We start from the raw sequence: 16,514 nt of genomic DNA, 5'->3' as shown, positions 1-16,514 counted from the left end.
TCCGCGGTCAATTTCTAAAACTATAAAATTCCTAAAGTTAACTCTGGGCGTAACACCATGCCTAGCACTAAATCATCTAAACCATAAGTCTATACCTTAGGGTGAAATAAAACCCAGGGCAAATGTGGCGGGAAAATAATGTTTGATCACCGTGATGAGTATGTACCACTCAATCTAGCCATGTAAGAAGATCACTCATACGCAGATGATTATACAGTAATGTAGACGTTTGTCTAGACATGTCAATATGCTCATGGTTGGTAGAATGCGGGAGTATCTATAAACGAGTTCTACATCTTCCTGAGACAGCCTTCTTGCGAATACGTAGAGACATGAAGGCACCGTCTGAATCAGCGATACAGCTAGAGGGTACGGGAAATCAAATGGCGACCAAAAAAGAAAGAGATAGAGAGAAAGAGAAAGAGAGGGAGAGAAAATAAAGAAAGGGGTAAAGGAAGAAACTGAAGACTATCGGACCCCCTCCCGAACCTTCCCCGATTCGGTTACTTTGTGAATGTACATTTCATTCTTTGAGTAATGCCAATCCCCCCCCCCCCCCTCTTCCCCATGGTTTGACCAATGGCTTGACCAACGCTACGTCACTGGAGTGTGTATTGTCGCCAGACGTCTTGAAATTGAAGGTCACGCTGCCACTTATAGCGCAGGCTCAGCTGGGTAAATCAAGGTAAATCGCCACTTGCCATTAGTCCATTTACACTTTAACGAATGCTTCAGGAAGGCCTTAGTAATGTTACAGGTGTATGATGGATCACATCATTTGACCGTCAGGCAATTCATAAATTTGATGTAGAAAAAAATTATAAATTACATTAATCGCCCTCATACTTTGCTTTTGTCCTCTCTATCACTGTCCGCCTCTCTCTATGTCTCTCTCTCTCTCTCTCTCTCTCTCTCTCTCTCTCTCTACAAAGTGATACAAATCGGAACAGTATGATCAAGTATACTGGAGGTTCATTTCCCTCTGTTACCCATTATTGCTGTGTATTTCATTTTTGTTTTCATTTATTTCTCTACAAAATATGAGCACATTCGGTGGTGAAGCATGGATCCGGCCAATGCTCTGTCTGCTCCTCTTTTAGTATAGGGGTAATGCACACAAATTCTGTTTCTGTCTGTCTCAATTCCTCCCTCTGTCTGACTCTCTGTCCCTCTCTTTACAGTCACGTTTCTCCTTCTCCATTTCGTAAATGCGTTTCAATACTTGCATATCTATCTCAATTTTTGATAATTCTGTTCTGTCCATAACCAACTCACATCTTAACACATGAATGGGAGCTTCATCCAATACTTTTCCACATTACATTCAAGTATATCTAAAATAAAATCAACTTCAACAGGCTGGAATGTTTAGTCTTTGGTTTTCTTTTCAATAATAACATAACCCAACTCATATATACCAATATGAAATGGTTAAATCAGAGGAGAGAAATATGCCTTCCACAGTAGTACACTTGTAAAATTTAACCACTTTCAACAGTTATGGTATCTTCATATTCAGCAATTTGCAAGATTGAGCATAACAAACATTTCCGAGGGTCAGTGACACAAAGACGTAACTCCATTTTGAGAAAAAGTGGTCACTGAGCACTTGGGCCTTAAGGAGTTAAATTCTATGTTTTAATAGCCATTGACTTCAGTGGGGTGTTGGGTGGAGTTTAGTCCTTGTGTTTCCTGGAAAGCCCACATTTTTCTGGACATTTTGATATCAAATACTCATTTTGGCAAAATATAGAGTTACGTCTTTGTGTCACTGAACCCTCAATTTCATCTGATCATCAATTTATGCATTATATTCAATATCCTTTTCATTTGTTTTAAATAGCAACTTAAATTATGAAGAAATAAATCAACAGTAGCATCTATAAGAGTTAATCAAGGAAAAAATCAGTAGTGCTCCAATTTATCATATATAATCATTGTCATAGATGTTATCCATATTATTGTGGGTGGATTCATCATGATCATCATTACTATCATAACCATTTCCTGACATATTACAATCAATTACAATCAGTATGTATGTCAGATTCAAAACCACCACAATCATGTTTTGTAATATGTCCGTATTAGAACCTGTGTGGCAGATAGTGAGGTTTCTGTACTACATTTACACAACGTCTACCCATTTTCAATGGTAAATGCGTAGTTCCTGTATTTAGTCTATGAGGCAGAAAGACAGAATTCAGCAGTACCATATGGTGTACATGCATATGTCAACAAAATTATTTTGTTTATTTGCACTAACAGCATTGCATGCCACATGTAAACTGCCAGCTAAATAATGAGAAAGAATATTTTTACATTGAAGAGTAGAAGTGATCTAGACAAGATTGTGGTTACATTTAAGCTGGTTTATATTGATTGTATTCCAATGCTGACTTGGTTAAATATCTCATTGAACTTCTATCAATAATTCACAAAGTGAATAATGACTTCATTGCCTGCATTAAATGGGAAGTCTGAACAACACCCCCTCCCCTCCCTCTTTTCTTGGTCACATTACATCATGCAAGTTTATTGTCATATAACAGTACTGAAAACAGGCACAGAACATGTTGTACAAAACTTAATAATGGTTTCATCATAATGCAATGACTTCTGGACTTGCAAGAACTATATCGAACCCTTCAAAAATAAATGACCATTGGAAATGAAAGCCATTGGTCAAGCTCTCACTTTGAATTTTAAATCATGCCAGACATTTTTTTCTTCACATGAAACTATGGGTTGTAGATATCACTAACATTTCAAAGTAAAAACAAAGCGGTTGAATCGTGCCGCACACATCGGTTTCATGTTTAAAAAATTCGAGCATACTAAATTTACTGTAATGTTAAAAGATAAAAATAAAAAAAGAGACACTTGACTTGCCAGAATTACCCCTCAAATTAAAAAAACTAAAAACAGTTTAATCCATCCACTTTTGTTTTTGGTTATCTTGTCCTCAACATTCTGCATTTACATTTCCATCATAGCCCTATAATGTTAATACATGTCATTTAATGATGTACAAAGTAACCAAAATCAGTTGCCAACAGCTACTGTTAATGAAGCATTGTGCAATGATATACAAATATCAATGCCTACTGCATGAGGGAAGATATTTTATTTTTTCCCCTATAGAGATGGAGTTTATGTTGATTTGATCAACTAATGACATTCAGATCGTCCTTGAAAATGACTCCATACTATCGGAGATGGCCATATGGTATGATTGGTTAGCAGGTACAGTGCATGCACTACTAGCCATGTGTTCACTCACAGCGCACATGGGCTATTTGATTAATTAGTCTGTCAATTCATAGCTTGATGTTGTCACACATACCACTCATACTGTCAATAATTTAGACAGGGTTTTTGTTTTGTTTTCAACCAAATACATGTCCTTGCTGATATGACATGATGAGCATGTTAACAGCCATTAGGAGCTGGCAGTAAAATGTGTTGAAGAAGGGAGGTCGATTAGAAACAGATGATAATTAGAAGAAGACCTTCATTAAGGTAAAATGAAATATTCTTCAGCACTTCCATTATCATATTGGATGCAATATGGTTTTGGTACTATACAACTGGCATTTTGTATACACTCCACCCCAAGTTTGTGTATTCAATTATGCTGACGATTGGAAATGATTGGAAGTGATAGATAATCGGAGGGCAAACTTTGGATAGGTAAAACTAAAAATACCTCATCTACCTCATATATGCATGTTCCGTCAAACTTGCTTAATTGAACATTTGTACAGAATTACCACTTGCCCTTAAAGACCACAAGTCGAGTCTTGGCTTCCCTTTAGTGGTCTTGATTTTAAAAAGATGCTATGATGCTATTATTCACAAATAATGGTACATTGTCTTGGAGCAGAGATGAACTGAAATTATATATGTATGTCTCTGCTACCTCCTTTAGTATCAAGAAAGAGATTAAATCCAATTATAACTCATTTTACCAGAATGTTAACATGCTTCTGATTATAGTTACAGTACACAGGTACATCTAACCATCACAACAAGTATTCATACACGAGGTGGACCATCATGTTTAGAATGGAATTGCTGAATGGGAATTAGTTACGAGGAGTTGGAAAATAAAACAGATAGGTAACGGCCATTGTATGAATTACAGGCCATTATGCGGGAAAGAATTCTATTTAACCCGTTGAACACTGAATTCCCATCACATTCCCATATGCTTTATGCAAGGACAATGTGGTTCCCGTAGGCAACGAGTCAATCGATGTGGTATGATATCAAGCCATATCAATTGCAATGACACAGCCATTCACAGCTATTTCAGAGATACATGTACTGCTTCTAAGTCAATAATGCTGCATGTTTATCTTAAATCTGTCTGAAATTATGCTTATTTAAAAATAAGAGGAAGAGTTAATGCCTTCATGCACCTTAAAATCATATAATCATACTCAATAATATAATCAATGTAGCACAAATTTGTCTTTGCTTCTTGTATACTCTCTCTTTTCATTTTTGCATTCCTTCATTTTGTCAGAAATCATACATGGAAATGTTCAGCCATAGAGCTGATCAAGCATTCTCATGCGCTTGCTTTCACCTTAATCTAAGCTGAAGACATACATCTTTATGCCTGAGGAGATTTTAATCTTAGAGAAACCACAATCTTTGACTCCCATCCTTGTATACTCACCTGGAGATACTTTTAATATCCTTGGTTTTCGACCAAAACATAACTCATTTCTGCAAACTTAAAAAACAGGCACTGAATTGTAATCATACAACTGCATCAATTAACATTCAATCTCACTGCTCCATCTCTGTTCTCCGGCGATGGGAGATATTTCATCCCTCCTCGTCACCTGGGAGCTCTCTGCATCTCAGCATGGAAGGAATGAAGAGCAGGGGGAAATCCCTCTTCCAATGACATCACTTCTCCGCTAGGGGAAACCCCTCATATCAGCTGCCATACCTTAAAGCATGATCAATCAATGACCTCATACTGTAATGCAGCTGCTGCTGCTGCTGTTGAACCTGTACTAGTTTGCGACTGAGCTGAATGAGGGCGCCCTTTAGTTCTCTTGCGATGGGTAAGTTTACCTCCTTTCTTCCGTTTCTTGTTACCCTGGCCTTCATTAGAGTCTGGTGATTTGTAGAAAAAAATATGTTCAGTGGTTCAATGGTTGGTTCGATGTATTCTATTTTTTTCTCAAACATAAAAAACGATAAACAAAGACATATACAGTGTACAATAAATACACATATTTGATTAAAGAAAAACACTAACTCTTTAAAGCTAAAAAGCCCTAGTTTCCAGAGTATACACAATACAGTAAAATCAATACATTACAGAATTTATTTTTAAAAATGAAGAAAAAAAAAATCTACTCTTGGTAAAGTTAATCTGATAAACACAAATCATTTAGCATGCTATAAACAGGCTATAACAATCTATAACCTGTGATGCCAAAACAGATTCGAGGAATAGCCATTTCATTTCTAAGTATGTCATAAACGTGCTTGAACATTGATGAATTGGAATTCTTAAATGTTTACAATATAAAGCTTTTTGCATTTGAATGCTCTCTGGATATAATTTTTATTTTAATTCTCATTCTATCAAACACAGTGTGCCATAAAAAAACAGGGGTTGTATAACACTTGCTCTGGCGAACAATTGCTCCTTTTTATTTTCCAATACTAACCAAATTTCTAACTTCAACCCTCGACCCAACAGCATACCTGTAACCTGAAAGCTAACCTAAAACCTAATTGTAACCTTGTCACAGGAGTAGGCCAGCAATGATACATGGAGGATTGTACTTACTTGTTGTTGAAGTTGACTCAGCCGGTGATGGATTACTGATTGCATCCCATTGCTGTATTCTATTGAGACGCTCCCTTAGAGCCTGACTGTCTCCATCTTCATACGTATCTATGTCAATCTCTTCTGTCTCAAGAACACTTTGGTGAAGGAAGAGGAAAGTAGAGTGTGAGTAGAAAGTTATATTGCTTCTTAAAACGATATTTTACTTTTTTAGGGGGGAGGTAGAGACAGATAAAGGATAAAAGATTAGAGATGGGGAAAAGATGGAGAGAAGTAAACAGAAAACAGACATGAAGATAACATTTTAAAAGGGTGATACTCTTAAACTGACAGCAGAAAAGGAACATAATGATATCATCTAACCAATTTGTTTTAACCTTCGTGCTAACTAATTTTTGAATTCCGGTGTATATTTCAATCTTGGTATGTCCTGCGTAATCTACTATCTTGGTATATCCTGTGTAAAGTATAGTTTTGGTATGAAAGGCAATGACCCCAATGAACTCCTTTCAAGAAAAGGTTGTGAAGTTCATAACTTGTATGGACAGCTTTCATCCAATCTTGATTAAATTCATTTGAATCATTGATCACGTGTTGCTCTCTCTCTCTCCCTCTCTCTCTCTCTCTCTCTCTCTCCCTCTCTCTCTCTCTCTCTCTCTCCCTATATATATATCAGTTGATACTTTATCTCATAACCTATTTTCACTTTCAAAGATCTTTGTCTTGAGAATGTACAATATTTAATCTTATCATCACAGACATTTCAACAACAAAAACATGAGAAAGAGAGACAAGAGAAACAAAAAGAGAGAGAAATTAAAATAATAAAAAAGAGAGGAAGAAATAGAGAGAAGTGGAAGAGAGAAAGAGAGAGAGAGAGAGAGAGAGAAAGAGAGAGAGAGAGAGAGAGAAATGGGGAAAGGTTTTCTTAATAAACTTACCCATCTCCTTTGTGTCTTAGTCTCTCCTCCGTCTCAAGGCCTAGCAGGTATCTCCTCACTCCTTGCCTCATCTCGTCTGTGTGCTGGGGGCATCTAAGAGATCTAGGAGAAGCAAGTCAAAACACATATATGTCAACTGCTACATGGAGAGGTACATACATACATACTCAAACATATTGATACAAGAGAGGAAAAAGAGCAGTAGTTCATCACAACACTTTTTGAGTTATCAAGGAACGCATGATATTTTCAAACATTTTCATAAATTATGCAAGATTCTTTTATCTCTTCTCTGTCGCCATTTACATTTATTTTGTTAACATCTGCGTCAAGTACCATCAATGGTAATCAACAAAATGCTTGGTAGATCAGATAGCGTGTTCCTCGAAAATACTCAAAATGTAATAATATGATTAAGTGGGTGATGGTTACCTGCTAAATGAATGCAGTGAATTATTGTATCCTGTTATGGTCTGTACATCATACTAAAAGTTGCGTGATCTCTGTATTCTTTATGGTACAAGTATGCACAGTTTTTTACGGCAAAATTATGACTTTCTTTCTTCACAAGCACTTATTATTAATTAATCTCTGTATTAATCAACAGATATATATTGTAACAATACAATATTCAAGAAATGTACACATACAAGAGATAGGAGTAGGCGACAAGAAGGTGTATTTTTTCCATCTTAATAATAATTTAAATGACCAAGGGTACATGCAGTGCTACTTACTTGGTGCACATTTTCTTGGTGTGTTCTGATATGACACCACATGTTGTCATTAAGATGTTTTTCCTTTCTTCCAGCGACAGAGTTTCAAAGACTGGAACACTATTTCCCAAGGCCTGCAAAAACAAATATCAACGAAGTCACAGCACCCTTTACATGTATATGTTAAAGTGGCATGGAATATCATATGATGAATGATATATATAAAGGGCAATGCTAGAATACACACACAAACAACCTTAATCAGGGGAGGAACAGGAAGGGGGTGTACCCTCCTAAATCCTTCCACGCTTGGTCACTTAGCTTACTGGCAAGTTGCAACCCCCCCCCCCCCCCCCCCCCCCACTCCCTAACTCCCTAACTCCAGTCATTACAATAAATCACTGCCCCAAGTATAACATTCATTTGATCTTGTTAAAATGTTTTCTTCTGAAACCTCTCATTCCTCTGGAGGAACTACCTGGCTCCCAAAGACAATTAGTGACAGTGAAAGGTAGGTTCTCTTACTCTGCAATGAGTATTAGTTCAAGACATCTTATACTTGAAACTACATCCATTCTGCTCATAGAAATGAGAATCATTTACCTTAAAAGTTGCCATGCTGTTCTCCATGTTGCTACTAACACTGGGTATATCACCCACATCTGAATGATGAAATGAAAAAGAAAAAATGAAGGACAAAAAAAAGGGGGGGGGTGGCAAAATGCCAACTGAGAGATGCAAATTTTCTAGAAAATGGAAGAATACTCTATCACAATATGATTTTTTTTCTTCCGCCTTTTTTTTCAACTTCTTGAAAAAAATCTGGACAATAACTCTTCAGAACCATTTAACCCTTCTGTACACCAAAGCCAATTTTTTTTTATTATCATGGTTACATTACATCTGTCGTGTTAGGTGTTAAGTTTAGAAATCATTAAAACAATGCCAGACAACTGATGAACTTGACATTAGTGTAATTTTCCTCCATTTTACTCCATAATGCAGAACATTGTACTTTTTTAAAAAAAATTCAAAGAAAATCAATATTAAATTACTGCTGACTGCCCAGAAACTGCTGACTGCCCAGAAAACATGAAAATTCAACAAGAAATTTGCATATTCATAATGTTGACAACAAGGCTCTTATTATCATAGATTAGCATGTTGATAAACATGAAATTTAAAGATGCTTACCATTTTTCAGCTTTGATTTGCTTCTTCTTGGGGAATTGGTACTGAGTTTTTCTTTTCTTGATCTTTTAGGACCTGTGACAGGAAAAAGAAAGGAAAATAAATTCAAACAAATCTACATCGGTATTGATCAATTTCAGGATGGTCTTATAAGGATAATACTGCTGAATATTCTACTTTTCCATTTTCATTTTCATTCAAAAGCCTATAGATTACCGGAGTGCTAACGTCATAGTAGCTCGTTGTCCAGGTTACTGGTTCCAAACAACAGAGCCTGTCCATGAGGTTCACTGCAAAATCATTCAAGCAACAAGTTGGATCAGTGGTTGTGGTGTGATGGCCACATCATTATTTAGCACAAAATTGTTTGGAAGCAGCAACCTTGACAACTTGGCCAGTATGATGTCATCCTTCGGTACTTTAAAACAAGTATAGCATAAGTCCAATTCAACCTTATCATGCAGAACATTATCCTTAAAATAAGTATTTCAAAGAAAAGCAATTTTAAATTAAGAAAATTATCAATATCTAGTTAAATATCAGGGTAACAGACCCTTCATAAAAACCTTTAAGCAAAACTGCTGATGAAAGCTTATGGAAAGGAATGAGTCATACACGTGTTGTGTGGTAAATAGCATTGTACCACCTATGTAACATATCATTCACCTTTCAAAGCCATTGTCCAGTCTAAATCTCTGTCATCATCATCATCACTGTCTATTTTGGTAGTGTTGGCTATAGCTATCCTGCATTACAGAGGGAGAAAAGGCATGATGGCACTTATATTTTAAGCTACAATTCATATTACATAATGAAATGCTAAAGTAGATTACATAATGAAAGCCGAATAACTTATATTAATGAATGCAAGAATACTAATTAAAAAAATACTACTAGCATAATGATTTCTGCTCAATATATTATTCATTTCCTGTATCTTATTAAAAGGAGCAAGAAGTATAACTGTTATACTTTTTTCCCCTCCTGTTTTTAAAATTGATTAACAAGAAACAAAGGATAGTTGTAAGAAGCACAAATGATAAATGACAAAAGTTAGCACCCAAGGCTTTCAGTTATTTTGAGTTTATCAATTCGGTGTCTGAATTTGGGTTTAAGCCTAATGCCTGTTCATCTCGGTTCTAGAACACCTACCCCCTGGACATCCAGCCCCCGTATAACTACCCCCTGGGAGAACTACCCCCCGGACAACTATCCTAGGGGGTAGTTGTCTGGGGGGAAGTTGTCCAGGGGGTAGTTGTCCTAAGGGGCAGTTGTCCTAGGTAGTTGTCCGGGGGGTAGTTATCCGGATATGGTTCATCTCATGTGGAGAATCATTGCTAAGTGCCCAATAGGTTTGAAATATTACATCTAATGTAGGGAGAAAACAAATCTGTGTACACAAAATTAGATTCATGTATAATACCTCTTGCTGGCTAATCTGCTGCTGTTTCTTCCCATACCCATGCACTTCTCCAGATGTGGAGCAAAGCGATTGGCTGCCAGGTTGCGATTACAGCTAGGACATAAACACTCCAGGTGCTTTTTGAGAGGTGGCTGACCAAACACATCTAGTCCAGGCTCATCCACTATATCATATTCCTGTTAATGAAAGACAGATAACAATGTTTAAGTAAGGCATAAAGATCAGAGTACTGCCAATCAGTTTAAGAAATACTTTTATGTTGTCTGGAGCTCTTTTAGGATTTGGTGTTAAAAAAGTAGTGTGATCTTCTCACAGCGATTTTAAAGTAAGTATTTGGTTGGTTTTCCACCAGAGTTTTTTCTTCTTCAGTAGTAGTCTTTTGTAGATTTCAAGAGGTAGATTGTTCATTGCTCCTACTCATACTTGTATTTAATGCACTGCGCGAACAGCTTGAGTACAAATATGTGTGTATCAGTGTTTGCCTGTATAGTTTTTTGGTATCACTATCATGTTGATTAATCCTTCAATCATTATGCAGTCCAAACATTCCCAGTCTTAATACAGGATCCACGCCGTTCCTGTATTCAATGGGTTCACTGATCAGTTACAAAGCTACACTCATCATACCTGCTGAGCCTCTTCTGTTATGTCATCCATAATCATGAGGCCAAGCTTGACAGAACGATGAATATCAAAACATAATCCAAGGGTCATCTCGTCTATAAGGTCAGTCCAAATCTCCTCTGCAAGTTCATTTTCCTGATAGAAAAAAAAAATGGTGAGATTTCATTAAATGGCAAGTAGGGGAGGGGATGGTATTTATTCTTTGTAGTGAAAATATACATACCATATAATCCATATATGGTTTTAAAAAATCCATGACATATTGAGCTCTAACAATATCTGGTATATGTATGTTATAATGTAGACCCTATGTTAATAATAATAATAATAATAATAATAATAATAATGATGATAATAATAATAATTTTGTTTACCAAGGGAGGACTCATCAGCACCAAAGCTTTTCTACCCAAAGGCCCAGCTATCATTATTACCAAAGCAATTTCAGGTACCCATACTGATTTACATCTGGGTGAAGAGTGGCAAACGTAATTTAAAGTTTTCCCTCCAAAAAGTTGATTCAATCCTGCACAAACCAAAAGGTAAAAAGGCGTGTGCGCAGGGAGTTCGCTAAACTTGACAAACTTTGTGCGTGAACCTTAGAACACTATTTAATTGCTATTATTATTAGGTTAGAATCAAATTGGCAACACAGAAACAGCTTTTCTCAATGAACACTGCATGTATTTGAATTGTCAGCAAAACCAACATTGCAAACTCTTGTGAGAGGTCAGCGTTTTTGTAACGTAAATCACATGTTTAAGCTCATCAGGAACACATGGAAGGTTAGCAAGCTGATATCACTCCGGTATCAAATGTTCAAGTTTTGGTTAAATTTTTGACCAATTCTTATTCTAAAGTGCTTTGTACAAGTAGATTCTAGAAAAAAGAGTCTGCTTGCAAACTCTACTATAGCCGAGTAGTTTGCAAGGTTCGCCGGTTGCCGCGCAGGGGTATGGGCGCCAATTATGGCTAGGTGATATCAATATCATAGTATCACCCACACACTAACAACATATAGTGGTCAATGCTAATGCGTATTGATTATCACCTTTAACGCTAAGGAAACTGCAGCTGCACTGCCGAATTTTCATTTGAGCTTGCCGGCTACTGTTCGATCTACTGACATGATTATCAACCAAAGGGACCATTGGTAAATCTTGCTATTCAGATCAATGGATTTATAACTTACCCCAGTATCGTCACGTTCGAACTGTCCAACACCTGCCATTAACAAAAGTTGCGTATCCATCATCACTTGACATTCATGTATAACAATCGTTGCAAACATTCATACAGATCGTCAAAATTGGTAAAATTTGTGCCCCTCTGGCCCATTCATTCGCTGCTGAGTTAATCAGGAAGAGTGATGCCGCCCTCTCAGTCTTCGCGTCGGTCGACGTCGCGCTCAGCTCGAGCTCACTGGTAGAGGTCAGTGGCCCAGACCCAGAATGCAATGAATTAATTTTTTTTTTTGGGGGGGGGGGCAGGTTGAAGCATGTGCACCAGAATGCAGATGAAGCGGCACAAAAATGTAGACAACATAAACGGAAATAAATAATCAGGGAGGAAAATGAACCTGGAAAGGATTGTGCCCTCAATCAAGGATGAAGTGTAAAAATTATAAATGTTTGCTTTTAAATTCGGATCATTTTACCCGTTCTACATTTGCTCCCAATGTAGGTTTTTTTCATCAGGATAATCAAGTTCTTGTTACAAGCCCCCCCCCCTCCCCAATGGACCACCTTCACCACCATAGCATAGGACAACGACGGTGCATATCATTCTCAGGTTCAATATTCGAAAAATATCCTAACTCTAAGTGTTCATACTTGATTATCATTTTACCATGTATTCTTCTTTACATTTTGAAATTGTTGATGGTTGATATTGATGTTATTTGTTCAAAGATTTGTTTTCTTTCATTATAATGCTTTGACACTTAAAATTTTCCCCTTCTTTTTTCATTTTAGAAATATAAAATAGTTACATGATACTGTACTATTTTGTTGTATATACACTGTCGCTCATAAAGGTGGAATATTTTTGTTTTACCCCAATTTATGGAATTATCTTTAAAATAATTTAAAAATAATAGATCTAGATAATAGTATTCATTCTCAGATTTTATTGAATAATAATTTGCCAATGTGTGTTTTGCGTGACTGCTAAAGCATATGCATTCAAATATGCTTATCAAATAGGGGACGTACGCCCTTAAGTCATAAATGACAGTAATGAGGATTAATGCCCCACAAAAGTACACTAATATAGCACATCGACACGGTTTTGATCCTGGGGCCTCACAGTTACGAGACCATTGCTTTGTCACTGAACCATGACTGTACGCAGCGGGGGCTAAGGTAGGGGGCAGTTTCCATAAATTTTAAAAAAAAAACAGAAAATGCAATGATTTATTGCATTTTACCCCGGTTCCCAACATAAAAAAATCTTCTGTGTGGCCCATGCCTTGAGCCATAATGCATGGCAGTCCAAAGGATTTTTTTAATGTTAGGGACCGGGGTAAAATGCAATAAATTATTGAAAAATCATTGCATTTTCTGTTATTTTTTTTGTATTTATGGAAACTGCCCCTACCCTAGCCCCCGCTGCGTACAGTCATGGTTCAGTGACAAAGCAATTGCCTCGTAACTGTGGTGTCTTTTTGTGGGGCATTAATCCTCATTACTCTCATTTATGACTTGAGGGCATAGGTCCCCGTGTTGATAAGCATATTAGCACACACTTGCTTTAGCAGTCACGCAAAACACACATCGGCAAATTATTTTTCAATAAAATCTGAGAATGTATACTTTTATCTAGATCTATTATTTTAAATTATTTTTAAAATAATTCCATAAATTGGGGTAAAACAAAAATATTCCAACTTTATGAGCTACAGTGTTTGTAAATACAAAACACACAAGTTTTACATTTATAATATGTATAAACAAATTTAAAACAAAAAATCTTGCCAAAGAATGGAACTAGGCTCGACAGCACTTGTGCTAACTTTTATTTCCCATTAACAACTTCATCTAAATATAGTAATACACATATTTACGTATATCTTTTGTACAATAGTATGCAGAGCTACATGTATGTCTAAATATCGTTTTAAAACCATTACTGTTCAATTAACACAACTCTTATGTATACATGTATCAGTATTATTATTTGCATTGTATGATTGTTCATATGTACTGTCATTATTGTGATGTGTTGTTGTTAATAAATTCAATTTAATTAAATTAAAGTCAATTCTATTCAATTGTTGTGGACAATGAAAACGGGTAAGTAAATTAAAATAATGTTGAATGTCCATTTTTTGAATTAGTAGGCCTACCCTTTTTCTCTCTCCAACCCAAACAGACATCTATTCTAAAAGAAAGCAGAACAATCAGAACAGCAGACTAATGAAACTTAAAGTTTCAAATAAATCTGACTAAATAAAAGAAAGTTATGATTTTTTGAAAGTTATAATCACTATTGTATACACATATAGGCATTTCAAATTGGCTAAAGCGGCAATTTGATGTAGTGCCTGGCTTCTTTCCCATCTGTTCCAACTTATAAAATGATTAAAATTCAAACAATTTATAATATATTCTGATTAGTGCTTCAAGGAAGAAGGAACTTATGAGAAAAACAAAAATTAGTGATATTTGTGTACTAATAGGAGAGTAATTCACGTTCTACGTCACAATCCACAGACCAAACTACCAATTTGAGATTCGCATAGACTTAGTGATCTCCTATTTCGTCCGATTCATTTCAAACTTTTGCCATTCTGTTATTTTTCTGCTGTCATACAAATCAACTTATTATAAGGGTTGGATTGCCCTTTATTACAATCTCTTTGAGTCTAATTTATTTTTGTCCTAACCTTCTATGTTATGAGGTTTGATTTCGCCTTTCTTTTCTCATGAATCTTCTCTCTCTCTCTCTCTCTCTCTCTCTCTCTCTTGCTCTCTTTATCCTTTCTGCCTCCTTTTCTTTCTCACATGAACAATAATGTTATAAGTTTGATATCAATTAGCTACACCAATATACACATTTATCACGCTATCCTCTGATAAGACGTCTGTTTTGTAGCCCCAAGATAACATTCAATATAGTTAATCAAAGCATCGCGAATAAAGAGGTAACGAGGAGACGTTACCAAGCGCGCCTGATATACGCCCCCTAATGAGACTGCATGCATACAAGCAAGCTGCTCAAATCAGTCACACAAACTCACAGTACCTGTTTTCAGCTCATTCGCTACCCAGACCTAGGCGGACAGTGTATGTCTCATGCAGTTATCGACTGCTCACACATACCAATTTTAAGTACCTTTAGAACCGTTGTTCTCACAAATCCAAAGTCTTTACCCCTACACATACAAGTTGGTAAACTTCTCACAATTTTAATCTGCCAATAACGCCAGGAACCTTTTTCTTGAAGTAGTTTGTTCCGATTAATCCCCACGACCATGAAACGTTCCAACTGGCTATCGTTGGCCGTGTCGCTGGCGACGTTGATGACGATGAGCACCCCTTCGGTGATGGGAAACAACAATGAGACAGCTGCTATCATGTTCCTGGATGAATACAACGAACAGGCCATGGTGGAATACTATAAAGATGTAGCTGCATCTTGGACATACAACACAAACATTACAGATTACAACCAAGAACAATCGGTAAGTTTGAATTATATTGTTCGAGTGGTTCAGTTGCATTCTGCATACTTCATAAGTTAAAGCGAATTTGCACTTTGTTAAATAGGGAAAGGATACACTTTTTATGACAAAGTGTGAATTCTGTTTTGTTTTGTTTTGTTCAGTTTAGGTCAATTATTTCAAACACACGATTAAAATGAAAGTGGTCATATACACACTCTTATTATTGAACTTTCACAATCCGAAGAATGAATATAAAAACATGCGAATATATCCATAGGCCTACTCGTACAAACATACTAAAGAACGAGTGTTATATAAAACGCTCCTTTGAGAAGAAAATAGAATAAGACTGTTAAAATCGAATATAACTATGATGAAATATGATATATAGTAATAAGTACTTCCTCTGTTTTGAATCCATGTATTACATTGAACAAATGTGATGATGATCTTTGAGAATTATATTCTAGGGCGTTTTTAGAGTTATAAGGTAAGTGTAATAATCATGTTGCACAGTGGCATAGCTAGGAAGGCACGGGAATACCCCCACCCCTCCCTCAACCCTCGAAAGACAAGATAAAGATTTTTGTTTTAAAGTAAGAAAAAGAGTAAGAAAGAAATGAGGGTGAAACTCAACTTGAACATAAATGATAAAACCCCTTCTTCACATTCCCCTAAAACATCAACCTTGTTTCATTCAACAAGTAAGCTCTGTGCCCCCCCCCCCCCCATTATACCAGGGCCCCAGCTATAGAGTGACCTACGCAACGCCACTGAAGTGTGATTCATTGTTTTTGCCTATATATAATTTGTATGTACGATGTTTTTACATGTTTTCTTTACTTGTTTACGGCATTCTCACCACAAATAAGTGTTTGCCTTTTAGAGAAGTTGCCAAATCTAATTCACTTTCACAGTATATATTGAAACATACGAAAACTTTGGAAAGTAAATGTTTACTTGATTTTGTTTATGGTCCAATTTTCACAAACGGCAACTAAAAATAAGTAAAGATAACTTAGTGGAAATTGTTTGCAAGGTGCATGTCCGGCCCGTTCCTTCACCTTTCGAAGCATGCAATGATGTAAATTCCTAACATCCGACAGGAAAAGACAAATTTCTTTTGAAAACT

General features: G+C 36.3%; 2 protein-coding genes across 2 annotated transcripts in view; one reads left to right on the top strand and one right to left on the bottom strand.

Moving 5' to 3' along the window:
* Positions 1 to 1,365: 1,365 nt before the first annotated feature.
* Positions 1,366 to 12,090, bottom strand: LOC100891481 (ataxin-7-like protein 3). Its single transcript, XM_011665541.2, has 10 exons — positions 11,909 to 12,090; positions 10,720 to 10,851; positions 10,093 to 10,268; positions 9,336 to 9,415; positions 8,673 to 8,744; positions 8,082 to 8,140; positions 7,500 to 7,612; positions 6,763 to 6,864; positions 5,822 to 5,958; positions 1,366 to 5,136 (listed from the first exon to the last, which is right to left on the bottom strand). The coding sequence occupies exons 1-10, from the start codon at positions 12,005 to 12,007 to the stop codon at positions 4,979 to 4,981; spliced, it is 1,128 nt and encodes a 375-aa protein (XP_011663843.1). The 5' UTR covers positions 12,008 to 12,090; the 3' UTR covers positions 1,366 to 4,978.
* Positions 12,091 to 14,909: 2,819 nt separating this feature from the next.
* LOC100889485 (angiotensin-converting enzyme) overlaps positions 14,910 to 16,514 on the top strand; it is a 36,274-nt gene continuing 34,669 nt past the window's right edge. Inside the window, exon 1 of the mRNA XM_003724564.3 lies at positions 14,910 to 15,400. Coding sequence (XP_003724612.2) covers positions 15,191 to 15,400 — 210 coding nt within the window. The 5' untranslated portion in view covers positions 14,910 to 15,190. The remainder of the gene's footprint in view (positions 15,401 to 16,514) is intronic.

The sequence above is a fragment of the Strongylocentrotus purpuratus genome, unplaced genomic scaffold (assembly GCF_000002235.5).
Source record: "Strongylocentrotus purpuratus isolate Spur 01 unplaced genomic scaffold, Spur_5.0 spur5_scaffold_6, whole genome shotgun sequence".
NCBI classification, from domain to species: Eukaryota; Metazoa; Echinodermata; class Echinoidea; order Camarodonta; family Strongylocentrotidae; genus Strongylocentrotus; species Strongylocentrotus purpuratus.
The sequence above is the reverse complement of the archived record's forward strand: the minus strand, read 5'-3'. Positions and strand labels throughout refer to the sequence as shown.

What these genes read in the sequence shown, in the direction of transcription:
- LOC100891481 (XM_011665541.2), bottom strand. Translation starts at nt 12,007, where the DNA reads ATGTTTGCAACGATTGTTATACATGAATGTCAAGTGATGATGGATACG. An exon ending in ACCAAGAAAATGTGCACCAA is followed by an intron (nt 6,865 to 7,499) that starts GTAAGTAGCACT and finishes TGCTTCTCCTAG; the next exon opens with ATCTCTTAGATGCCCCCAGC. An exon ending in TGAGTCAACTTCAACAACAA is followed by an intron (nt 5,137 to 5,821) that starts GTAAGTACAATC and finishes ACAAATCACCAG; the next exon opens with ACTCTAATGAAGGCCAGGGT.